A 27743-nucleotide genomic window follows, 5' to 3' on the forward strand; every position below is an offset into this window, starting at 1 on the left:
CTGAAATTTCCAAATCAGTTCACCAAAGAGAAATTCTTTAATAATGATGATAAGGATGTAATGAACGAAAGAAGAGTTAGCTACTCCTAGTTGTACACTACAGGAGAAGCATGTGAATGTCAATTCCTTTATGGCTTACCTAAGAATATGGAATGATTGGAGAGGATGCAGAGAAATTGGAACTTGAGTGCATTGTTGATGGGAATGTAAAATAGTGTAGCCACTGTGAAAAGCAATATGGCAGCTCCTCAAAAAGTTAGATATAAAGTAATCATATAACCTTGCAATTCCACCTCTAGGTGTACAACCAAAGAAAATGTAAACAGTGCCTCAAACAGATACTTGAGAACCAGTGTTTTTAGCAGCATAAATAGCCAAAAGGTGGAAATACTCCAAGTGACCATCACCAAGTGAATGGATAAACAAAATGTGGTACATACATAACAACGCAATATTATTTGGCCGTAAGAAAGAATAAAGTTTATGAGACAGGCTGCAACATGGATGCAACTTGAAAAACGTTACGCTCAGTGAAATAAGCAAGATGCATAAGGACAAATATTGCATGATGTCACTTGTAAGAGATATCTAGAAATAGCAAATTTGTAGACACTGAAAATATATTAAAGGTTACCAGAGATCGAGGAAGGGGGAAAGGGCAGAATATATTTGGTGGAATGTTTGTAAGTAAAATTAATAATAATAATAAAGAATAATGAAGAAATAATAACAACAAATCTTGGACAGAAGGCCATCATTTGACTGTTCTAGTTTACCAAAGCTGCCAGAATGCAACATGCCAGAGATGGATTGGCTTTTAAAATATAAAGGGGGATTTATTTAGTTTAAAACCTATAGTTCTTCAGAGGAAAGGCAGCTAACTTTCATCTCAGGTTCTCCCCTACACGGGAAGGCACAGGGCAATCTCTGCTGGCCTTCTCTCCTGGCTTCTGGATTCCCACAGCTTTCCCCAGGGTGATTCCTTTCCACATATCCAAAGGTCTGGGCTGAGCTGCGAGTGCTGAGATGAGGTATGCTGGACTGCTTGGGCTGCGCTGCATTGAGCTGTCTCATTAAAGCATCCAGCCAATATACTAAACATCACTTATTGCAGGAGGCACTCCTCCTCACCCATCGCAGATGTAATCAGTGACAGATGAGCTTCACATGCCAATGGCTCATGGCCACAGCAACAGAACTAGGCACCTTCACCTGGCCAACCTGACACCTGAAACAACTACCACAACTGCTTTCTTCTTTTGTTCCAAAGCTCAATCCATTTGACTATATCTTTAATACATGATTGATCAAAATATCTCCAGTCATTCATGACTGGCCTCTAGCCAAACAATCGGTTAAATAACTATGTTTAGTACATCAAGAGAAGGCTTTGTCTTTGGGAAAACCAAGTACAGGAAAAGTCCAGCCCTTAAATATTGAACCTTATTTTGAAAACAATCCATACTGTTCAAGTTATTTTGAGAACAGAAGGTATAAGTGCACCACAAGCACTGCATTTTGTGTGTCTTGTTGCAATTAATGAATCCCTCAGTATGAGAGCAAAACCAAGAATGCCATCTCGAGCTTCATGTATTTTCCTTTCGTTGTCATTTTCCAACTTAAGTATCTTTAATGTAAACAATGACAGATGTCCATAATCATAATTGTGGGATGCATTTGCATTAATTCCTGTCAAAGGGAAGCTGTTCTAAATATCACAACATGGTGATGATAACGTGGTGATTGTATAGTACCTGCTTTACATGCTAGCCTCCCATGCCACCTGCACTTGTTCGGAATGTCAAAAACCTGAAATTGACATAAAAAAAAATTTCTTTCATGATGACAAGTTCTAAAGTAGCAGGAGGAAAATTTTAAAAGAATTTTTTTCATTGACTCTCTAAAACGCTTTCATGGATATCCCTGGGGCCCATGGATTCTGGGTTAAGAGCCTGTTGAGACACAAAGACAGCATGGGGATTCAAGGACCAGGGAGTATGATACAAGGGTGCAGAGAAGAAAATCACAGAAAGACAAATGGAACCTACTTTGCAATTTTTCCTCAAGTCTGGTAGTGGTCATCTTTCCCTGCTGATTTTGGTGCTGGGAATACGGTTGCTGATGGCAGCATGTGACCAATTCATAGCTGAAGATGCTCAAGATGTGTATTTAAATCCAGGCTGTGAAGTGAAGTTTGTTGTTGTGTCCAGGATGCTCTCTGCTGATACCATATGCTTGAAAATGTCTGAATTTCGTGCAGAGACACACAAGTAGTGTATTTGTTAGTGGAGTTACATAATTAGGGCATGGACTTGCATAAAAATTAGCATGCATAATTAGGTACAGAGTTCTTGTCCTTTAATTAGATGATCAAGACATCTAATTACAAAATTAAGATGTAATTACGTGGCCTGAGATCTATGTATTTCTTTCTTACCCATTAGAGATTACAATTAGAAAATAATTTACAAAACTGATGAAGAAATGAACATAAAAACCAGATTCAGGGATATTAAGGAAAGTGTTGTGTGGGCTGATAAGTCTCCTTTGGTCTTTCCTCTTGGGCAGAAAGGGTATTATTTAAAATATCATAGTCTACTTGAGAGAATAACTTTTACAAACTGTGCTGCCAGCCTTTGGTATGCTCACTAGTGAAGAGGAAGGTTAGCATGACTAATCCATGTAATTCACACCTGACTCCTGAGTGTGGTTCATAAATTACATTTGAACATGGACTTAAATGATGTTCTGGGAATTCATTCAAATTCAGTAATGCAGCCATACAGTAGAGACCTCAGTTAGGGGAAGTGAGAGGGTAAACTGCCTTCCCTTTCTGCCCTAGCTTTGTTTTACTTGTGGCAACTTTTAAAAATAGACCCATTGCTCAGACAATACGGCAAAGCAAAACAGGCTGGGTGTCCTTTCCTTGAATTTTTGAGTATTTCGCTAAGGAATTATTGTGTTAAATGCTTCCTATTGGGCTGCAGGTGGGAAAGAGAAATGTAAAAGAATATTGCAAATATTCTATCTTTCGAATGATAAGGGAGCAATTGTTATGGCAGAGTTGTTTTTTTTTAAGTTCCAATAGTCCTGTAAAGGTAGACTGTAATGATATTTTCTATATTTTTCTTGCCCCCAAATTGAGATTTAGCTGATCTCTGCATGATGCTAAACAATCAGTTTGACTCATTAATTTTACTGAACTAACTGAACTTTTGACCTAATTGGCTGGGTGATTGGGGATCACAGCCATATGTCCAGGTTTTCCAAGCCAGTTCTGACTTTAACTGTGTTATCCCTCTGTTCCCATAAACTGTTGAAATATCCTAGTTATTCCAATATTTTGACAGCCAAACTGCACTTCTCCTGCCATTTTCTCCTGGAAAGTGGCACAGAAATCTGTTGGACCACATTTCCTGATTTTTGGTTAAGAAAATATGCTTCCCGTGTGATTGCAGGTCATGAAAACAAGAAATTTTAAGCAGTTGGTGATAGGGCCTCACACTGGGTTTTCTTATTTTATATTTTCCCCTCTTAGGCCATACAATGCAATATGGGGCAAATTATGTGTAGGGGTCAGCCTCGACCAAGAAAACACACAGCTTTGTACAGGGAGCTTATTTTCTGCCATTGTTTTCTGAGGCAATTGTTCATGATAGATTTAGAACCAAAGGAACTGAATTGATGAGAGGTGCATTTTTAAAAACAATTTATTAAAATGTCTTTAGTCCTCAGACATTGTTAATTGGAAATTTATTCTTCTACCCTTACCTTTAGATTTTGACTCAATAAAGTCAAAGCACAAATGCAAACATTAATGTCTCACTTTAAAAAAATTTCTCCCCATCCCAGGTACTCCACGTCAGCATTTTCAAGACTGGAGAAGTTGGGCATCAGACATCCTAAGCCTGCTCCTTTTATTGGAAACTTGATATTTTTCCGCCAGGTAAGGATAATTGTTCACTCTTTTGGAGGTTTAGAATTTGACTGACCATAAAATGTGCAGAGCCCAGTGCAGGCTTTGCCCGAGAAGCATTTCTCCCACCTAGGTCACCTATACATTGTGGTATGTATATGTTAATATATAATCACTGTATGTATCAGGCAGCTGAAAGAATGCAGAAGAAGTAGAAATTGCTTGTGCCCTCAAACTGCTTATCACCTCATTTGGAAAACAAGGATTATATATTGAATAATGTTGTACAACAGTAGATAGGACATAGCCTAGTGTTAGACTGGGTGGCATAGATGGTAGCTGTAGTCATCCTTTGGACATTCATGGGACCAGAATCATCCTGGAGATCCTCCTGGAGAAGGCGGAACTGCAGGACTAGCAGACACAGAGACAAGGACATGTACATCAATGGGGAGCACCATTGTGTTGGGAGCACGAACACGAGAGGTGGGGCACCGGTCCATGGCCAGAAAGCCAAAGATTAGGGAACACTAGGGAGTCAGCTTGTGTGAGGGGATGTTTGGCTAGGTTACAGACAGTCTAGAAAGGCAAAATAAAGAGTTATTCGTGCACTAGTTTTTTTAGTAGAAGAGGAACATAGAAGTGGAAAATTAATCTGCAAGAGAGAATTTCGATTATTCTACGATTCAACTGTTGCTGAGATCTAGATGTGGAGTGATGAGGGCTTGGCCTAGGGTGCTAACTAGAATGATGCATAAAGGACGTTGGGGTTAAAAATGTGGCTAATTAGGTGTAGAGAATTCAAAGCCTAATGGGTGAAACATGACTTTTAAGTTTTGAATGGGGAAACTGGAGGGAATGGCCAGGGGTTGACAGAAATAAAAATTGGGAGGGGCTGCTGGTTCTGGGAGAAGATGTGTTTCCTTTTAAGTATGTTGCCTTTGAGTTGACAGAGTGACATGCAAGTAGAAATGTCTGGTAGGCATTTGTAGATACAGGCCCTATCTTGTAGATACAGGACTCTATATTCTAAGGTGTTTTTTTTTTTTTTTCCTCACATTGGGTTTTCTCAGAAGCCAGATGGTTTAATCTGTTAACTCGTAGGGATGCTGCACCAGACCCACATCAGGGGCCAACAGATCCTTCATGGGAAAAACCACTGAGTCAAACAAAAGCAGGAAGAACTAAATTTGAGCTAATCCTGATAATACCCCTTTAAAATCTCTTTAGGATTTCCCCTGCCCCTACACCCAGAATGGCTGGCCCTTGGCAATAGATAGAAAATACTAGCTATTTCTGTCCTTTTTCCTCCTCCTTCTCAATTTCTTTTTTATTCCTTTCTGCCCCCTTTCTCTGTCCATCAGCCTTTTTTCACTCTTTTTTGTTGTTATTTTTTCTCTCTTCCTAACATTTTTAAAACATCTTCTTCTCTCATCTCTCTCTCAGGGATGGCCAGTTCACAACTTTAAGCCCACAAATAGCTATTTCGTCAAGGCTTCCTGTGAGATCCTTGAAGCAAGTGTGAAGAAATTTGAAAGTGTCAAAACAAAGCAACAAACCAACTAGAAAATTAAAGAAAATAAATTTCACATATTTCTGGGGAAAATGATCAGTTGTATTCTGTCGACTAATTAGTTTGGTATTAACATTTTGAGGAAATAGCGTAACTGTCAATGTGAGGGGAACGCTGTGCTCCTACCTCTGGATAATTTCCATGTATGTTCTTTTTCAGTTTGTCATCCTTATATGTGCAAACCCTGCCAAGATCTTTTTAGAGCATAGTAATTTCAGTGACTATTTTTGTATTCATTTAAGCACTCCTTGATATGTGGCAAACCTTCCCTATGAAATTCAGTAGATTTAATGCAAATGGATGTATATCCCCTCAGGACGTTCTCCTCTTCTACCCACCCCCAATTCTCCAACCTCACCCACCCCTTTATATCAGTCTATACTCCATTATCACAACACTGGTCCAGCATTTTCCAACCCTCCACATAGAATCCTCCCATTGATATCTGTACACGTACTCCATTCCCACAACACAATCCCTTCCTTCCAACACGGTGGGCCTAACATTTTCTAACCCTCCACTCCTACCTCTCCCGCACATATCTGCAAATATACTTAATTCGGACAACATGAGTCCAGCATTTTCCAACTCTCCACCTAGAGGATCCTCCCATTGATATCTGCACACATACTTCATCCTTACAATACAGCGGCTTCATGCTTTCTGACCCTCCATTCCTACCCCACCCACATATAACTGCAAATATATTCCATTTCCACCATAGGAGTCTAACATTTTCTGACCCTTTCCCCCACTCCACCCCCTGAATATCTGTAGGTACACTTCTTTCCAAATATAAAACGTGTCTAGCATTTTGTTCTATAAAGTTACTCTAAGGTTCTTGTGTTTTGAATATTTTGCTTTTAGTCAAATTTAACTTGGCTCATGATAATTCGGAATTTTTAATAATTTGGATAGACTCAGTAGAAGTTTACACATATATAGTGGCTCTGAAAAGGGACTTTGCCAAAAAAAAAATGTATCAACCAACAGAGGGAAATATTAACATAGTTGAGAAGGTAAATAGCTTTCAAATATTTTAGCAACAATTATACACAAATAGTTTAACTACAGATAATCTCTTTTATCCATAAAAGCAGAGCTGACCCAGACTTTTAATTGGCAATAAATATTTTAAAACAATTAGTTTATTCTACCATTCCATAGTCCTTGAAAGCAATATGACCTCAGTTCTTTCTGTTTATGTAATTGTGAATAAATTTGAATAATTGAAATTTTACTTAATCTTATTCTTATGGCAGTGTTGTATTTTCTACAGGGTTTTTGGGAAAGCCAAATGGAGCTCAGAAAGCTATATGGACCTCTGTGTGGGTAAGAGGGAAACTCAATTTTTCTATCATACATTTTGATTTTTGTAAGTTGAATTGATATGAAAGCAATGACAAGACTAGGAATGTTGCATGTGTTTATATTTGAGGGCTCACCAGGCGCCTAGAGAAGACCCCATGGTGGGGCACCATGCTTGCTGGAAAGAGCACCATTTACTGAGCTTTAAGACCTTGCCCAGCTGAGTCAGTTCCTGGGTGTCTATCCTAGTTTACCAGGGCTGCTATGACAAATATCACCACTGGTTGGCTTAAACAACAGTAACTGATGTTTCATAGTTTGGGAGGCAGGAAGTCCAACACCAAGGTGTTGCCTGGTCATGCTTTCTCCAAAGTCTGTAGTGTTCTGGTGATGGCCTTCCAGCAATCCTCTGACACATGGTGGTCTGTCTCTTCCTGTCTCCTCCTCTGGTTCGTACGTCTCCTGCTCAGTCATGTCTGTCTAGATTTCCTCTCCTTATAATGACTTAAGTCATACGGATTAAGGCTTATTCTCGTTCACTTTGGCCATGCCTTAACTACTGACAACTTCAAAGATCCTATTAAAAAAAGAATTCATATCCACAGCCTGATTCAACTTAACTATTGCCATATCCGAAGATTCTATTTATAAAAAGATTCACACCCACAGGACCCACAGGGGTTAGAACTTGAATATGCCTCTTATGGGGAATGTGATTCACTCTCCAATAGTGCCTTTACCTTGTGTCCCCACTGTGCCAAAGGACATTTACAGTGGGAAATGGTGGCCCTTCAGGGCTTCAAAGCATAATCTACTTTGCATTGACAACCTGTGGCACTTCTTTCCCTGTGAATTTGTCTAAACCTTATTTGACTCTTTTTGGTTCAATCTTATAGGTAAATATGTTGTCATCAGGATGACCATATAATATATCACCTAATTCACAACATTTTGAAAGTGAAAGGGAGTTCGATTAATAATTACCCCACAATAGCAGTGTAAATTGAGACCATCCTCAACATAGACACCCTAGTTCTTGGCCATGTAAAATAATATGGCCTGACCCTTTATTTTTCCTGGATTTGCCTTTTTTATGCTTCAGAATATGATACTGTCGTTCTAATATTCTAGAATCTGTTGAACAAACTCTTGTTCATACCATTTACCCTATTCTAGATTTAACAGATTTGATCATATTGATTCTCAACTATGTCTTTCCATATTAAGGTCCTAATTATTTTAGTCTGTTCTCATACAGCTTCTCCTCAGCCACTTGGTAATGCTTAGTAGCTCTTTTCCAGACCTCCAGGTTCTATTGTATTCTTAATGTACATCCTAATGGATGGAGCCTAGTGATTTGTTAGTCCTTTTGTCCATAGGATACATAGTGCCTATTCTTCCAGTGTTCATTTTCAGAAGGGAATGACTTGTACTCTGTGGAAATGGCCTTACCCAGGAGACCCACCATGTTGGCCAAGTTCATCTACCTATTCTTCACGTTGCCACGTGGCTCTGAAAAAAAAGAATAAATTAAGATGTTATACTAGATATTTTCTGTATTAGTTTGCCACTGCTCTATAACAAATGTAACAACATTCAGTAACTTAAGCAATAGTTCTTATCATGTGTCTAAGTAGTTGATTGATCGAAGCTAGCTTTGGCTAGGAGGCTCAGGTGGACTTCCTGGGTGTGTCTATAGCTTAGCTGGGGAGATGACTGATCTAGGAGCATCTCTGTTTCACGTCTCATCCTTCGTGGAACAGCATTGACCAGGGCAGATCATTCTCATGGTAAAAGCAAAGGTTCAAGAGAGCAAGTCCAAAAGTGTCAAAACACTTTAAGTTTCTACTGTATCATGTCTATTAATATCTTATTGGCCAAAGCATGTAACATAGTCAAACCCAAAGTCAGGGGCACAAAGCACACTCTGCCCTTTGTGTGGCCAAAGCAAGTCACTTGGTCAAGCCTGATATTGATGGAGCAGTGAGGTATATTTCTCTGATGGAAGCTTGGGGAAGCAATGTGTATTTTTGAAAAATAAGCAATTCCACCTCACTCTCTGAGATCCCCTTTTTAGCTTGGTCTTTATTTTACTTTATTCACTTATTTTTTTAGTGCATAGCTTCTTGCTTTAAGCATGATAGGTACTCAGTAAAGGCTCAAAATTGATCAGCTACCTTGCTCTTACTCTTGTGCTGTTCTATTGCTTTTTTTTATTGCTGTCAAATGATCTTTTATTGAAATATTTTCCTTTGTGGTTCTTAACTAGCTAGGCATTCCACTGTACCATTGTTGATGTCATCTATGATATCATAAGGGTTGTGGCCATCAACCTTGCAGCCCACAGACTAGGCAGTCCCCAGAATCTCTTTGTTGGTTCCAGAGAGTTATCGGCTAAAGATAGGGGCTGCATCTGCTGGGCAATGTTGACAATCTCGTTAAAAGTGATATGTCCGCTGTGCTAAATGTTTTCTGCTTCATTCTGTCTCTGGGTGGTTTCTTAAGGGCTTTAACAATGAGGATAGAGGCAGAAAGTACCACTTCAATCTGGGCCTTTCTCTTCTGAATGGTCAGTTTCACTCTCATCCTTAAACCTTTCCAGTTACCAGTTTAGTTGCCTTAGCAATTTCTTTACCAACTTTTTTTGGAGACAGACTCAAGGGGCTACTCTTGGGGGTCAGGCCAGATGTGGCACCGACTTCCCCACTGGTGTACCGCAGGTACATGACTTTGATCTCATTGGTGTTGAACTTGAGCAGTATGGCAAAGGCAACTGTTATCAAATGAACCCAGATGCAGGATAATAGAAAAAAGTTACACCTTAGCCTCCTCCAAGCTAAAAGCTGAAAGCTGTCCTTTTGTTTTTTTAAAATTCTCATTCCAGCTCTTTTTTTCCTACTAGAACCCAGTCTGCTGTTGACTTGACATTGACCTTAGAGACTATCCATGTTTCTGAGATATAGCTAATGACTCAGAATGACAGTGGCTTCCCTAGAATTAGAAAAAGTCCTCCCTGAGGTTGAATTCCAGGAATTACTTCCCTTGAGTTTTTCGTATATAGATTTTCAGAGTAGAGCCCTTGAGTATTTAAAAATAATTTTAAAATGTCAAATGAAAAGTTTAAAGGTTACTGTATTAACTGCTTTGAGTGTATGTGTGTGTGTGCATGTGTGCGTGTGAAAGAGAGAGAGAGAAAGAGAGGAGAAAATTGGTTTCCTTGACGACAGAATGTCCAATCAACTCCCCCCCCAACTTTAATTAACACAATTTATACTTTTCATTTCAAGTAAACTTAAATCATAGAGAATGATTTCAAATGAGTTTGTAGAGATCAAAATTGCAGCATCATCTCTATTTTGTTCCCACCTCTGGTGAAAAAGAATAAAAGAAAGGTGATGGCACAATTTCTTCATACAAAGCTATCACCTTTTTGCCCCTTAGGAAAAAAAGATGAGCCATAAAATCCTGACTTCTTTTTAAATGTGTTCCCTCTTGGATTTGGAGGCAGTGGTGTAATAAAGAGAATTCTAAGGAACTGTGTGCGTTCTTTTATCTCAACAAGCCTAAATATGTACATCTTCAAAATGAAGGGGTTGAACTAGTCTAAACCTAAGGTCCTTTCTAGCCCTAAATATTTTTTGTCACTGCTTAAATTTTAGCAAAATAAACAGTTTCATCAATGGGCAATGTCAAGGATGGACTATGTTCAATGAACAACAAAGATTCTTCTTTTAGTAAACAATTTGATTTGCATTAATTTTTAGACTAATTTTATCATTGTAAAATATTACCAACCCCAGCTTGGTCCTCTTAAAAATGGAAATAATAGATTAATTTATCATTTGACAAGTGAAACCCTACAAGTGTTGACACCACATAGAGATTCATTATGCTCCTGGATGACAGGACAGCACTGTATGTTGAGAAGTGTGGGCAGAAAGGATTTCTCTTTATTCTGGACCCAAAAAACAAATATGCTGAGCATTTATGCTGATTACCTTGTTGTCATCATAACAACTCATAATTTGGGGCCTGTTCTAATTGCTAGCTGCCAGAAAGCAATATACCAGAAATGGAATGGCCTTTTAAAAGGGGAATTTAATAAGCTGCAAAGTTTACAGTTCTAAGGCCAAGAAAATGTCTCAATGAAAACAAATTTATAGAAATGTCCAATCTAAGGCATCCAAGGAAAGATACTTCGGTTCAAGAAGGCTGATGATGTTCAGCGTTTCTCTCTCAGTTGGAAGAGCACTTGGCGAACATGGTGGTGTCTGCTGGCTTTCTCTCCAGGCCCCTTGCTTCATGAAGCTCCCGAGGAGGCATTTTCCTTTTACATCTCCAAAAGTCGCTGGCTGGTAGACTCTCTGTTTCGTGGTTTTTGTCATTCTCTCTTTCTTCTCTACTCTCTCTGAATCTCCGGGCTTTTGCAAAAATGCTTCCTCTTTTAAAGGATTCCAGTAAAGTAATCAAAACCCACCTGGAATGGGTGGAGATACGTCTCCACCTAATCAAGTTTAATACCCATACTTGATTGAGTCACATCTCCAAGGAGATAATCTAATTAAAGTTTCCAACATACAGTGCTGAATAGGGATTAGATGAAACCACCGTCTTTACAAAATGGGATTAAAATTAAAGCATGGCTTTTCTAGGATACATAAATCCTTTCAAACCAGTACAGGGCCCCAAACTGGAAATCAGCTCCATACTCCTTTCCCCTCCCAATCACTGCTATGGGGAAGATATTGCGGAAAAGCTCTTTGCCAGGAGAGGTTGACAACATCCGTATATATTATCACACATTTATTATCACCATCTTTACCATCATCACCACCACTACCACCATCATTGAGAATAAAACCTCTTTACCAAGAGTCTAATTATAGCGCCTGTTTACCAGGCTCTGTGCAAATAGAGCTACACGTTTTTGTCTCTGCCTTCTTTGAACTTGAATATAAAGCAGGCCGACTGACATGCACACCTCTACAGCCTTTATTCACAGTGCTTGATTAGAATTCTATTGAATTTGCTCAACAGTATCCTTGGCAACATAACATGAAGGAAGCAAGGCTTTATTGCTTTAGATAACCTCCAGTCAATTAATGATTACTTGTTATCTCCTTCAGTCTGAGAATGAGCCCCAAGTTGGATTTATATTCCTTCCAAAACCTTAAAAGAAAAGTATCAACATTAGCATCACACAATTGTGACTGATTATAAACAGCATGGAGACTATGCCCACCTCCAAGTAGTAGCTGACATTGTAATTCTGTGGGTGGCAAGGCATTGTTATGCTATTACCATTATTTACTGACAAAAATGTACACAGCACCCTTAGTTCATTTCATTAGCAATTCCTAAAGGCCTCCATCTGAAACCCACTTTCTTCTTATCTCATCCATCTTCTAAGTGCTTGCTCTTTATCCTTATCCCCATTTCTTCTTGCTTTCCCCACCCCCATCACTTCAGCCTTGCTTTCTAGTATAAACTTAGCTGCTCTTATTGAAGTGGAATTTTACTCCTCTTGGCACTCATCATTTGTGCCCCTCCATTTTTTTTCTAATTTGGAAATAAATATACAAAAAAAGCAATAAATTTCAAAGTTCATTTTAACAAATAGCTATATAGAACAGATCGCAAACTTTGAAATGCAATGTACCAGAAATGGAATGGCTTTTAACAAGGGGAATTTAATAAGTTGCTAGTTTACAGTTCTAAGGCCAAGAAAATGTCCCAATTAAAACAAGTCTATAGAAATGTCTGATCTAAGGCATCCAGGGAAAGATACCTTGGAAAGATACCTTGGAAAGATACCAATGACATTCAGGGTTTCTCTCTCAAGTGAGAAGGCACATGGCGAACCCAGTCAGCTGGAAGGGCGCATGGTGAGCAAGGCATCATCTGCTAGCTTTCTCTCCTGGGTTCCTGTTTCATGAAGCTCCCCAGGAGGCGATTTCCTTCTTCATCTCCAAACATCGCTGGCTTGTGGGCTCTTTGCTTCTTGTGGCTATGTCGTTCTTCTCTCTCTCTGAATCTCTCTCATTCTCCAAAATGTTTCCTCTTTTATAGGATTCCATTAAACTAATCCAGACCCACCCAAATGGGTGGAGACACATCTCCACCTAATCCAGTTTAACAACCACTCTTGATTAAATCACATCTCCAGGGAGATGATCTAATTACAGTTTCAGACATACAATACTGAATAGGGATTAGAAGAAGAAGCTGCCTTTACAAAATGGGATTAGGATTAAAACATGGCTTTTCTAGGGTGCACATATCATTTCAAACCAGCACAGTATGGCTTACACTTCCTCAATTTCAGGTTTTTCCTTCTAGCTGCTTCAAGACACTGAAGGAAAAATAGCAATATCAATATAATGATTCAATATTTATACTCATATGTTAAAGTCTGTTACAACTCCTCCTTCTCCTTTTGTCCTTCTCCCAATCTTTAGGGATATTTTGGTTCTGCCAATTCTTACTATTTTCATATTGGAAAAGGGTGTTGGCAATATGGAATAGGGAGATGGAACTAGTTGGTGTTCTTGGATAGGTTGGTCCCTCTGGGTTTCAGGACTTAACTGGTCTAGGAACCATCTGAAGGTTTTAGGTTTCTGAAAAGTGAACTTAGTATGTGCAACTCATAGGCTCAGATAGAGCCCTAGGTGTTTTTTAGGGTTAAATATAATGATGTTGGTTGGGGCAATTAGCAATCTCTATCTGAAACTTGCATAGAGTAGCCTCCAGAATAGCCTCTCGACTCTATTTGAACTCTTTTAGCCACTGATATCTTATTTTGTTACATTTCTTTTTCCCCTTCTAGTCAAGATGGCATTCATGATTCCAAGGTGCCAGGGCCAGGTTCATCCCTGGGAGTCATGTCTCACATTGCCAGGGAGACTCACACCCTGGACGTCATGTCCCACATAGAAGGGAGGGTAATGATTTTACTTACAGAGTTGGGCTCAGAGAGAGAGGCCACATCTGAGCAACAAAAGAGGTTCTTTGGAAGTAACTATTAGGCATAATATAAGTAGGCTTAGCTTCTCTGCTACAGAAATAAGTTTCATAAGAGCAACCCTCGAGATCACGTGTGCTCCTCCATTTTGATTAGTGGCACCTAAATTGCTTTATCCCTTCATCAAATCAGCTTTGTTGCATAATCTCACATATTCCTTTTAGAAAATTAAGTTATAAGTAGATAACATAATGCATAATTCAAAGAGTGAACATAGGTATACAGAAAAAAGTAAAGCTTACCCTGGTTCCCTAGCTATTCTTTCTCAAGGCAACTTCTGTTACCAATTTCTTAACACTCAAATGTATAATACATGCTATACACTCATCTTTACATGGCTTTTTTATTTGTGGTATTTGGAAAATAGCCTCATTTCTGTACATGTATTTTTTTTAATGTTTTTCTACTTTTAAGAGATTCTATTGTATGGTTGTATCATAATTTTTATTTATTTATTTATTTTTGCATGCACAGGCACCAGGAATCGAACCCAGGTCTCCAGCATGGCAGGCGAGAACTCTGCCTGCTGAGCCACAGCGGCTCACCTGTATTGTAATTTTTAAACTATTTCTCAAGTGGTACACATTTAGGTTTTTCTAATCTTTTGTTATAGAAATAATTCTGTGTATCCTCCTTGTTCTCTTGAGCAAGAGTCTGCAGAATAAATTCCTACAAATGGAGTAAGCAGGTCAAAGATCATCTACATTTTTAAATTTTGATAAATTGCTTTTTCTAGGGATTTTACAAATTAAAATTTCCACAAACAAGCATAAGAGATCACCTGATTCCCCCAACATGCTCACCATTAAATACGTTGTCAACATTTTTAATCTTTACCATTTGATGGTGTATCACTATAGTTTTCATTTGTATTTCTCTAATAATGAGCCAGTTTTAGCACCTTTTTATTGTTCAAAATTAATTTACAATTCGTTTTCTGTCGAATCCTTTGCCCACTTTTCCAGAGGGTTATTGATCTTTTCCTAATTTATTTATAGAAGCTCTTTATACATTAAAGAAAAATATTTTCTCAGTTTTGTAATTTACCTTTTGACTTTATTTTGTTTTCTCTTATCATAAAACACAGTATTTTTACGTTAAAATAATTAATTTTCTTGGTGTGTACATTGTGTGTTTTATTCCAAAAGACTTTCTTCACTGAGGATTTTTTTTAATCTTTCTTTTTTCCTAGGCTCTTTTCCTTTTCTTTTTTTTTTTATATTTAAATGTTGCTGCATCTGGGATGTACTTGAAGACAAAAACAGGCAAGGATCCATGTTCATTTTCTTCATATAGTGGTGTTCCAGCTGGAAATTCATTCTTTACAATTGATTGAAATGCCACTTTATCATTTACTAATTTCGATATTTATTTCTGGCTTCTCTGTTCCATTGCTCCACCTAATCACACACAACGTTATACTAAATACCCTCATTTGGTTATCAGTTGGATGACACTTCGCATACCTAGCAGCGGTAGTAGCTGTTGCTAAGAATATCTGTGTAAGTATCAGGACCTGAAACAATCAATCTCCCAGGGAAGTCTGGATCTCTGTACCCAAAAAAATCTATTTAGCAAACAAATGAGCTTTCAGTATAAACAGCCTGGCCCGTAGCCTCAAGGTTCCTGCCCACACAGGGTGGAGGTGTCTAATATGCCTCCAAGTTGAGGTTTTTAGTGTCATTTTTTATGTAATTAGCCAGCACACATGAACTAATAGCACTTTGTCACTAGGCAGTGAGGAAGTTGAAACTTTGGGATACATATGGAAAAGCATGTGGCAACCACAATGAAAAGAGTAGGGTAATTTCAACATTTTTTAAGCTGAGATTCCATTGCACCATCCAGTAGAAGAGTTTGTACTCTGGAAGTGATTAAGGCATAATAACTTTTCATGTAAGTGCTCTTAACCATCATGTTTATGTACTATTTAGATGAGGTTGAAGAGCAGCATAGAGATGGTTTATTTTAATGCAGTCAGATGGTTAGATCATTAACTTGTGGGGGATTTGCTGGCCTACTTCCACAGAATAGAAACTTTGGGAATTAAAGGGCTCTGAAGGACTCAACCTCTTAGACTCCTGATGGTTCATATGATTGTCTTTTTCTTTTTTTAACTTGGACGTCATGAGATATCTAAAAACACTTGATTTGAAAATGTGGCAGAGGGGTTACGGTGGGGTGGGAACTATTATTGTTGATTTGTTCAGGAAAATATATGTATTTAGACTTCAAGTGGTGGACAGCCAACACCTGGAGATTATACTTATTTTAAAATTGGACTTTGCTCAATAAAATCATAGATATTAAAGAATGGCAGAACTCTCAGGTGGAATTAAGCCAAAGTTGCAGAAGAGATTCATGGATATTGATACACAGCAGGCGAACTTTGGTTTAGCTGCTCAGAAAGAGGATCATTTATCAAGTATTTGTCTTAAAAATACAGTTCAGTTTTAAGAAGCATTATTGGAACTGAAAATATAGGATGACCACTGAGAAGAAACAGTATCCTTGAAACTATGGAATTAAGCAGAGAAATTCTAAATTATTCTGACATTTCTGGCCATGAAGCCAAACTCTGGACAATATTTGGGTCTACTAGCTTGGTGAAAATTGTTTCTTTCACGGAAGTGTTGAAAGCAAAGCTGAGAATCATCAGTTTCAAGTGACATGAACCTGGAACCCAAATTAGTATGAGACCTGATGGTCTGTATTCTACGTTTTGAGAATCATGCAATGTGTTAAACATCAATATCTTCACAGATCAAAACAGACCAGTTGCTAATAGACTAAAAAGCACATTCTTAAATGAGTGGAGTATTAAACTGTTATTTCATTTTGGTGGGCTCTTTATTTTATAAAAAGTGAAACCCTGACACAGTGGTCTTTTTCTTAAGGAGGATTTTGAGAATAGGGAGAAAATTATTAGCAGGAACATATATGGAAAACTATCACCAGTTCAAGTCTTTAGACCAAATAGGTAGAATTATCAAAGGAACAACTGTCCTCAAATAGTCAACTTAGACCAAAAGGGGACAGGGGCAGAGGAATTCTTTTAGAGTCTCATTTTTCTTTTATGAACCTTTAATAGATTCTTCACTTTGCCTGCCCCAGTATGATCTCTTGTTATGCCAAAGAGTGAATTGCTCCAAGGTTTCCATTTTACCATGTAGTTTAAAGTTAATTTTCTCCCTAGTCTTAATCTATAGAACCTTCTGAAGTTTACCCATTTTTTTTCTCTCAACTTCTGACCTCTTCTTTCACCTCAGTTGTTTCACACTTCATCCTTTTTCTGTAACAACATATAGGTGATGACTGCTATACTTTTTAATGACAGCTGTTGTCTGTGTCATTTGTGACAACACTCACAAAGATCAAGAGACTATATTAATTCCTCTTTTTCGGGTGGACAAAAAGATCAAACAGAGTGATTCAGTTTGCCACAGAAAACAGGGGTTCAAATTCCAGCTCTAACTCTTTTTCTATCTACCACTTGTTAGTTTAATAGATTTGGACAAATCAATTTCCTTCTTGGAAACTCAGTTTTCTCGGATGTAAATGAGGAATTTGGACCAGATCAGTGCTTTGACACTTTGTTTAATTGTGAACTTTAGTCAATAATATACTGTGGGCAGGCCACAGTGGCTCAGCAGGCAGAGTTCTTGCCTGGCATGCCCGAGACCTGGGTTTGATTCCCGGTGCCTGCCCATGCAAAAAATAATAATAATAATTGTGACCTAGTATACAGATATGTACAAGGACACACAACTGAAATAAAAGTTTTACAAAATAATACTTACCTTATTTATGGCGTGATCCACTTTGATCTATTCCACTCTTTTTCATAAAAAAAATGAAATAAGTGCAAGCTGGTTATGACCTACAACATTGACTTCATAAGCACTATTGAGTCAAAATCAGCAATTTGAAAGGCAATTTGAATGATATCTCAATTCCTTTCTAGCTCTAAACTAGGTAAGTGCAAACAGATGACAACCTCTTATCAGTTTACATTTGAAGATTGTTATATAAGCCCATTTTTGCCCCTTTGTGGTTTACAATTCTGAGAAACCTATGACAAAATTCATAAAAGCCCATTATTGGCTAAATTAGGACCCAAATGAAAACACTATTCTTCCAGCGATGGTTTCCGTGGGCTCAGTACTAGTGTCCTGTGCTCAGTAGCACCTTACTTCTTTAAAACCACACCCCAGATAGTTCAAATACTATTACAATTATTTCCAAGCATTGACCCAAATCTCTCAAGTTAAGAAGCTTACCAAAGTGTATTAATTGACAATTAAAAAAAATTCTCTAAGATTTTTGCATGAGGCATAAACGTCTCAATAATTAGTGTGATGTCACATCTCAGCTAGTTAAGGCCACTCAGGTTTCTTACACCCCATGGGATGGGGTGGCAAGAGGGAGTGGGCTGGAAATTGGAAGTAGCGCCATTCACTGGATGGGCTGTGTATGGACAGACCACCAGGCTGCAGGTGCTGACAGAGCAGATTTCAGCTATGGGCAAAACACAGTGTTTAAAGGGTAAGAAATTGGCAGCTCCCCATTCTAGTAAACACTGGCCACAGTGGGTGGTCTGGGAGAAAGCTGCCCAGAAGGAGGATGTGGGACTGGACAATAATCAGCATCTAGTAAAGCAGGAATCAAGGAGTCAGTGGACATTGTTTCCAGCAAGCCTATTGGTGAACTGTAGGGTCCCAACTAGGGGTTGGTGCAAGAAACTGAGAAGCTTCTGGGTCCCAAGAAAGAAGTCTTGGCAGGAGGGGTCTGGGACTAATCATATACAGACACTCCGTTCTAAGACACAGGGCCTGATATGAGGCCCAGAACTCAGAAACCAGACCCAAGCCACATTATTCTGTTGGAGATAAGAGGTCCATTCTGGCTGGAATAATCGAGGCCGAGTGTGCCAAGTCTCAAAACACAAGGCTGGGGGGTTGTTCCAGCTTCTGTAGGGAGGGCTGGAACTGCAGATGGTGAAGGGATGGAGCACAACTAGCTGGGAAGAGTGGAGGGCTGCAGAGACCAAAGAATAAGCCACAGATTTCAATTTTGCATTCACTGATGTTTGTATCCAAAGTCCACCACAGAGAACAGTTTCCGGGTCAAGGTAGACGGAAGTTCCTTCTCCAGCAGTGACAATCAACTATGGCATTGAAATTTCTTTATCCCTCAAATGATATCCCGGCATAGTTGTGTTCCCAAACAATAGACCACCTCAAATTGAAATTACATTAAAAGCCTCAATTCTTAGCTAATATTTTCAAATAATATATTCCACATGTAATTGAATTGTACCTGCACCAAATCCAAGTTGTTCAACCCAAAATGCAAAATAGGGTTATATAACATAGTGTGGAATTTTTGTGGCATTTGCCAAGGCATTCTCTCAGGTGGAAGTAGGTCCAGACAACACCACAGCTTTATGTATAAATTTCCTGTCAAGAACTCTGTTCCACAGACAATCTCAAAAATTGCATACACCTACCCAATTTGGGTGGCCTTTAACTCTAATTGAAAATGCAAGCATCACTCCTATTCTATCCCAAAGGAAGAATGACAAGCCATCTTCGAATTCACAATTTAAAAAGAAAAAACAATAACTACAAAATCTGAAGAAACAACTAATTCCCAAATCACAGGTAGCTTAAAGTTTCTCTTTGATCACTACCTGATAAACAGAGGAGCTTCTTCCAAACAAGTTCTCAAAGCCCTGGAATGATTTAAAAGCCAGTTTTAAGTCTTGTTACTCAGATGGGGCAAAGGCAAAGGTATCTAACCACCTAAACCCAAACTAATTCCAGCTAAACAGTGTAAGCTTTCTAACAGGCAAAGAAAAGTCATATACCACCTATATGCACATACACATTTAAAATTCTATTTAATTTTACATAATCAAAGTTCAGCTTTAAAATGGAGCATATTCTTCTTTCTTCCCCAGGACCCTTAAATCTTTTAGAGCTTTTCAGATGTTTGCTCTGCATTCCAGTTATTCCTGATCAGTCTTATGTATAACATTTCTACAGCTGTGCACACGAAGTGATTTCTTAGCAAGGGACTGCCGGGTTTTATGGTGCCTACATGTCTGGGGCAGATAATAGAAACTTGGCTACTAAAATAAATTTCTTGTTTATTCTCCACATCTTGGGATCATGCTCTTGAAAACATCATCCCCATTGACCCTCAAACTGCAAAAATTTTGCATCCCATTATATGTAGTTTTTCCCACCCAAGAAAGATTTGTTGGCCTATTTTAATTGCCTGATTCTCTGACATTAACCGCCAAAGAGTCTGTTGGCAGCTGGTGCTGTTTTCACCTCTGCTTAAAGAGGAACCTACTAACCATTGCCCTGAGCTCGTAGCTGGTGGATAGCCTGTCACAGCAGGTTAGGTGGAAGTGGCGATTATGGTCTTTTGTGTTATAACATCCACAAATAACTCTTGATACTACTTAGGCTATAGGGGTGGTGGGAATCCAAGTATTGAATGGAGATATTGCCCTTCAAAACAGAGCCCCTTGGGGAAGGAAATTTGAGGGTTACCACCCTCTCATTTTCCTTCATTGTCTGACGCAGTGTCTGGCACATATTAACCATCAAAGAAGCAATGGTTAAATGAACTTTCCACTTTCATTTGAAGACTGAGGATAAGTAAAGTTCTTGTCTCTGCTGCACCGCCAGACACAATTTTCACCTTATAACTGATGTGGCCATCAGATCCTTCCAAAAGACTTCATCCTCCAAGATTCTTAGCTGTCTTTCCAAAGTCTTAGACTTCTCTGCTAGAATTTGGGCTCCCCAGACCATCCCTTGAGCAAGAATTCTTATTTTTTTGCCCTTGACCTCAGAACCCAATTGATGTTTTATCTTCAACCCTAAAAGGGCACTTAACATCCTGAGATCTCCTCTACTCCAAATCCATACTTGTTAATGAGCTCCAGGGCTTCAGGGTGCAAGATTTCATCCTAGTGGGTGGAATGGGTCTTTATGCTTCTACAACATTAATTGTAGGAGATGGTCCTATGTTACTTGCTACCAAGTCAGAGTCCTATTAGGTGTTGAGGAGGCCATGATATATGCTAGAGGACTTTTAAAAGCCGTGCTTGATTGTTCCCTTTTGCTCGTGGTTGAGTGGCTATTATTTCTTTTCTTCAAGCATTGAGTGTGAACCCCAGGTGAAATTTACACTTTCTCTTTATGATCTGGAGCCTGACTGGTCAGCATGAACCACATATTTCTGATTGGAATGTACGACCACACAGATCTTGCCTCTAATTTCCTATTGGCTGTAAGCCAGTGAGCACATTCTTTAACAGATGCGACCCATTATCAATAAATGCTTACACTGCATCATAAATTCAGCTCATTTTAATAAATTCCAAGTTGTCCCTGCCCAGAGCCCCCTTTTCCCTTATCTTACTATTTTCTGCCAAAACATTTAGAATTTATGTTTTCTTTTCAATGTACTCTCAGCTCCTATCCAAATTTGCTCTTTCTTGCCATGTCACTATGGCCTTTGAGTTTCATATAAATTTAGTCTTCTCTGTCTAGAACTCTTGTTTACTTCTACTTGTTCCACACTTTTCCTTCTCCTCTCCTCAGTACTAATGCTTCAGCCTCAGGACTTCTTACCTCAAGTCATTTGTCAAGAGTATATCTTCGAGCGAGGGGTAAGGGGTATGGTATGTATAGTCTTTTTTCCCTCTATTATCATTTTATTTCTTTTTCTAAATCGATGCAAATGTACTAAGAAATGATGACTATGCAACTATGTGATGATATTAAGAATTACTGATTGTATATGTAGAATGGAATGATATCTAAATGTTTTATTTAATTTTTTTTTAATTAATAAAAAAAGTTGGGCAGGCCACAGTGGCTCAGTAGGTAAGAATGCTTGCCTGCCAAGTCCGAGGACCCAGGTTCGATTCCCGGTGCCTGCCCATGTAAAAAAAAAAAAAAAAAAGTTAAAAAAAAGAGTATATCTTCGCAATTTATGGCTTTTTTAGTTTTCCTTCTCTCAGAAACTCATAGGCATAAGTTCCAGCTTTCTGACCATTTGCTTGGAGAAGACACATTGAATTTCCCTTTCATATCCCACCGAGTCACTGCACTGAGAGAGGTTAACAAGCTCCATGGCTATCCAAATAAAAGAGAGATGGCAGTGGCCCAAGGAGAAGAGTATGCCTCGGCATATAAACTTGGCAGAAAGTGTAGAGATTTTGTCTGAGAGAGAAATAGGAAGAGTAGAGGATGAAGTATGCTGGGGAACTATATTGTTTGGGACACCCATAGAGAGGACAACCTTGGCAGTTGCAAGAAAGGAGACAGACCTAAGGAATGGAGCTAAAGAAGTGGATTATTTGATGAACGTTGGCAGGTGAACAGAGTACAGAAGGGCAGGGCAAGGAGTCGAAGGCGGAAGATGGAGTTCATCAAATAAAAGCAAACAAACAAAAAAACCATCTAATAACCCAGGAGCGAGAACAGTGATTTGGACCAACAGAAATTGAAGAAAAAGAGAGGGACGGGTTTATTTAGGAAACATTCTGTAGGAAAATGTAACAGAATTAACAGCTCATCAATTTTAAGGTATAAGAGATGACTCAACATTAATCACTAATGCCAGCTTGGTATTCTGGAGACAAAATGGTGTTTCCGCCATAATGAGATGGTTGAACATGGTAGAGGGAAAAATAGCTTTATCTTTGCCATAATCAGTTGGTGCTACTAATGAGACACTAGGTTCAAAGTGATTTAGAAACAAGTACATGCAATAGGACAGAGAGAGGAGAAATATGAGTTTGAGGCTATACTGGAATCTGCAATCTCCTGCCTCTCTCATGCCTCAATAATCTAGTGTGGCATTTTCCACAGTTTGTTCTTTGGACCACTTCCACTGACAATAATAATTTAGCATGGAAAATAAATGTGGGGAGTTTCCTTTGGTCAAATGCTAGAACCACTGAATTAGGAAAAGGGACACAGGTCTCTGTGTTGTAAGATTTCTCAGAAACTTTAATGTGGTGATGTGCTTGGAAAATCTCCAAATGAGGACTTTAGTATGCCCTGTTTATTTGACCACAGAAATTTTTTGTTGTTGTTTACCAGAAGATCTCTTGGTACCAGAATTTGGAGAATGGCTTTGAGAGAAAACAGATCTAATGAATAGCAGCATTTTACTTCTATAGAATTCTACATTAAAAAAATAATAAACAACCACCACTGATAACAATAGTTTACTTCACCATTGTGAATTATCAACATTACAACCAGTAATTACTAATTACCTACATTTCAAGCCATTGTGTGTGTATGTATGTGTTTATTCTGTGGTGCTATGGAGAGGCAAGGGAACACACAGGTCACATGTTCTGTTTGTTTATTTATTCCCTCTTATCCCCATACCCTTCTCTCATTGTTCTACCACACCTAACATACAATTATTTCATTGTGTTTAATATGGATCTTTTTTTAGTGTACCTGTTCTTACAAATTGTACATTATCGTCTTGTGTGTATTATCTTTAGCTTATGCAAATAGTAATCATAGATCTGATCCTTTCCTTAGTTTTTTCACATAGCACTGTTTTCAAGATCCTTCATATTGCTGAGCTCCTACCCAATCTCTTGGTTCTAATGACTGCATGATACTGCAGGCACCCAATGTACCCACTCACTCTCGCAGAGAAGGTAACAATGGCCCCCAATAAGCAATGCCACAGGGAACATTTTACACAGAGCTCTGCATGGACCTGTGTGAGAATTTCTAAATGATAGATAGATCTTCCTGTATGATTGTAAGAGATCTATGTCTTTGTTCTCTGAGGCCATTTATGTATTCAGGGCTCATAGCCCATTACCCTTTTCCAGCATCCTCTGTGGGTCACGTTCTTTCAACACATATCTCATGTGATCTTCTGGACAAGTCCGTTAGTCTGGCTGGAGAGATCACATTATCCTCAATTTATAAAGAAACATAGCAGTGCACCTGTTGTTCATTTTGCTTGGAAGAAAAAAAAAAAAGAAACATAGGTGACTTTAAGACAAGAAAACACATGGTTAGCAAGAGGTGCACACAGAACTTGTACAGGTTCTGCTTTTTCTATTCCTCTGTCTCTTGTTCTTCGGACACTCCCAACACTCTCGCCTTAGGAGGTTTGCTTTTGCCATCCCCTTGCCCGGAGTGCCTTTCCTCAGGTAGTTGCACACCTAAATCTTTCTCTTGGATCAAGTCTCTGCTTAGGTGTCCCCTCCTAGGCTAAGCCTAACCCATTTGCCCAATCTAGACTGGTGTCCTCTCTTTCTCATCATTGTTCTGTTTTCTCCAGACATATATTACTATTTGATATAAAATATGTAATATAATTATTTATAATATAAATATAATTATTTATAATTATATTTAAGTGTATGTCTCATTTGCCTGCGAAATGCAAAATCCATGAGAAAAGGAACTTTATCTCTTCAGTTCACTCTTCTATTCCCAGGGCCTGACATGTAATAGGTGCTCAGTAAATGTTTATTGAATCATCAAATGCATTGCCTTTTAGTACATGCCTTTCATGACAAAACTGTCCCTAAAGAAACCTCAAACAATAAGATTCTGTTATTTTGCTAATTTGGGTCATTAGTATAACTTCCCAGACATACGGAAAGGAATTGAGAAAAACTTATCATCTTAAAGCCAAGACTTTGATGGAGAGGGAGTCTATAATCTTTCCCCATCTGTGACTTAAACTCCATCAATTCAAAAGTCAGCCCATAAAAGAAGAAAATTTACTTACTACCTTATCAGGCCATCTTGGGATCCAAAGGGTAAACAGAGGAGGTAAAGGTATGATAAGACGTGCTACTGGGGCTCCATTCAAATCACTAATACAACTTTTATTATACTATGATAAGACGTGCTACTGGGGCTCCATTCAAATCACTAATACAACTTTTATTATACTACTTCATATCTCACTCTGGAGGGGCTCCCCTCTCTTACAATCTGATCTTGGGGGTCAGCCTCGTGCACTAGAAAAAAAAAACTGGGTTAGGAGCCAGATCTGGGTTTCCATCTTAGCTCAGCCATTACAAGCCACGCTACTAGAACAAGCCACTTAACTAATTATTTCTCATTAAAAAAAAAAGATTGAGTGCCTGCCTACCTCACAGGTCTCATGTGAGAATGAAAGAAATTATCAGAGCTCTCTGTAAGCGAATCAGGGATTTTAATTATGATACCTCTGCTCCTCAGTTCTAGATCAGAAAGACCTCACAGCAAACTGGCATTCTGGGGATAGGGGTGACTTCTGGGGCCCCCTGGCCAGCCCGGGGTGGGGGAAGCTTCACTACTTACTGCACATTGTCCTTCAGAAAGGCTCTGGTCTGTCATGCCGCTCACTTTCAATCCTTCAGGGACTCCCTGCTCCGTGGCTGCCTCATCCTCATGTCCCTCAGTAAGGGGCCAGCTGGCTTTCGCATGCTACACAATCATTTCACCTCCTCAGACCTCCACTTTCTTAGCCATAAAATGTGTAGGGTGGTTTAGCAACTTAAACACTCACTTCATTCCTAAAACACTATGATCTGTGCTTTTTTTTTTTTTTCCTGCTTCTTATTTCTCCCCAACTCATTTTTGTGTCATTAAGTTCTCTATTCAGAGACACTCATCTGGGCTCTCTAATACCTAGCCTGGGACAGCATATTCTTCCCTTGGCACTGGGTTTCCTTTCCTGTCCACACGGTTTTCTCAGAACTGACATCCCTCTATTTAAATGCTGAGTCCACGTGTCGCTTGTGGAGAGGTGATTTTGCCATGGAGTCTCCACAAATATATGTCCTGCCTGAACTCTATTTAATAAGGTAAATGCACGCACACACTCACACTACCCTCCAATGACCAAGAATATACATGCCTGGGCGTAACGTGTGGGCGCAGATATTCTGGGACAGCCAAATGACTATTTTAATGTTTCTTTGTCCCTGCAGTGCCATCTAACTATTTATTTAGTAGCCTGATGCTGTTTGCATCAACAACTTTGCCTTATAGGCTGTTCTTCATGTTTATGATTCTTACTGTGAAAAAAATTGCTTGCCTAACATCTGTTTGACTTTGTTCGTTTTTTTTCCCTTTATTTTTATTTATCTAATCCCCACTGAATTAAATTTGCACCAAGGACTGTAACTTGAATTGGAATCTTCAGTGTCCTTCAGGATTTTTATACACTTCAATACGTCTCTTAATTACTCTATTTTTATTGTTATGAGATATACATATATATTCGTGCACACACAGGCAGATTGGTTTGTAGCTTACCTCTGCCTGTCTCCCTCTGGGGAATGAGTTTTATTAACTGAATAAATTAAATGGGGGGGTTATATTCAGTAGAGTGAGAGGTTTATTGTTATAGGTTTGTTTCAGAGATCTCTTCCCCTTGCTACCCAAACCTACCTTTAGCCATAGCTCTATTTTGGGGAAGGCTTTACTGTAATTTTTCATAATTGTAAATCACAGGGACTAGAAGGGTCACTTCATCTAACAGATGAAGAAGCTGAGGGTTGGGGAGAGAGGTTGGCTTCCAGCCCATTCCCCAAAAAAGGACAGCGAGGAGCCTCCCCAGATTCAGAAAACTTGTGAAAAGGCAGAACCATTGCTGCATGCCCTGGCTGCCAGCCCTGAGGTGTCTCCTGGTCAGCAGGTGGCCTCCTGAGAGTGCCTTGCCACCACCCACATACCAAGCCATTGCTGTAGAACCAGGCCTCTCCAAAGAGCGTGCATTTTCCATGGGTGTGGCTGGGTGGGGTTGGTTGAGGAAAGTGGACAGAAAATGGTTTGGGGCTGGGGGCAAGACTGGGAAGTCAAAGGGCAGATCACAATGGGGTATCCTCTTTCTTGGGGACTCCCTTGGGGGAGTCATGGTCCTTTGGCCTCTTCCAGGCTGGCTCGTATGTGAGTGGACCCGAGTCCTTATTACCCCTCTGCTTTGAGCATTTAAAGACTGACCTAGACAAAGGAACAAACAAACCTATTTCCAGCTACAGCCAAAGAGGTTCCTAAAGAAGGGTGGTAAGACCTACTTCTCTACTTGGGAAATCTACTTAGGCCCAGAGACTCAAGGGACTGGTCCAAAGTCTCCAAGTTCTAACTCCAAATTCAATATTCTTTCTATCACCTGTTCTCTCTTCATTCTGGAATAGGTGTCACCACCTCTCCTCTTTATTCCCTATTCCCACACTCTTTTCATGGTTTCCACAAACCAATGGCACAGACAGAAGGAAATGGTTCCCTTACCCCTGAAAGAACTCATGGCTGGCACCACTCCAAATATCATTCACTTAACTAATATTCAAGTTTTTGTTATGTGCATAGCATTGGGCTGATGGAAAGCCTTGGTTGTAGAGCTAAGACTTTTGTCTTTATCCCTTTTGCAATTGCTTTTGAGCTGGTTCGCCATGTGTTGCAGGTTGGTTTCTGGAAGCAGACACTGAGATGGAGTTTGGGGTACAAGACTTTTAATAAGGATCAATGCTTATGAAGGGAAGGAGGTAGGAAGCATAATTAGGAAGAAGAAGAAACCAGATTGTACTGTGGACCCTACAAGGCCTTGGCCAACCCTACAGGGAGCTCTGGAATAAGTACTGCCTATTAGAATCATCCTGCAGCAGTCAAATTGACCCCACCTCTATACTCCTGCTTCACTCCATCTCTGGCTGTGGGAATTACCAAGAAGGGGTTGAACTCAGGTAAGACAGCTCCCTGTAGCTGAGACAAGCATGAAGGAGCTGATGGCTGGAGGCTCTATGCTGCCTCCACTCTTTACATATGGGCAGCAAGTAAAGTCCTTCCCCAAAGGAGAATCTGGGTGGCACGTCTCTATGTCTATCATTTCATGGAAGCTTTGATTCAAATGAACTG

General features: G+C 39.3%; 1 protein-coding gene and 1 pseudogene across 3 annotated transcripts in view; one reads left to right on the forward strand and one right to left on the reverse strand.

Moving 5' to 3' along the window:
- TBXAS1 (thromboxane A synthase 1) overlaps positions 1–27743 on the forward strand; it is a 189946-nt gene that overhangs the window by 32619 nt on the left and 129584 nt on the right. For both annotated transcript variants that reach the window (XM_077147249.1, XM_077147279.1), the window contains exons 2-3: positions 3853–3946; positions 6769–6821. In XM_077147249.1, the coding sequence (XP_077003364.1) occupies positions 3853–3946; positions 6769–6821 (147 nt within the window). The remainder of the gene's footprint in view (positions 1–3852; positions 3947–6768; positions 6822–27743) is intronic.
- On the reverse strand, positions 1923–9676 carry LOC143679695 (large ribosomal subunit protein uL11 pseudogene; annotated as a pseudogene). Its single transcript, XR_013173902.1, has 4 exons — positions 8975–9676; positions 8250–8309; positions 2049–2245; positions 1923–1952 (listed from the first exon to the last, which is right to left on the reverse strand). The product of XR_013173902.1 is annotated as a large ribosomal subunit protein uL11 pseudogene (transcript).

Source organism: Tamandua tetradactyla, chromosome 1 (genome assembly GCF_023851605.1).
Source record: "Tamandua tetradactyla isolate mTamTet1 chromosome 1, mTamTet1.pri, whole genome shotgun sequence".
NCBI lineage: Eukaryota > Metazoa > Chordata > Mammalia > Pilosa > Myrmecophagidae > Tamandua > Tamandua tetradactyla.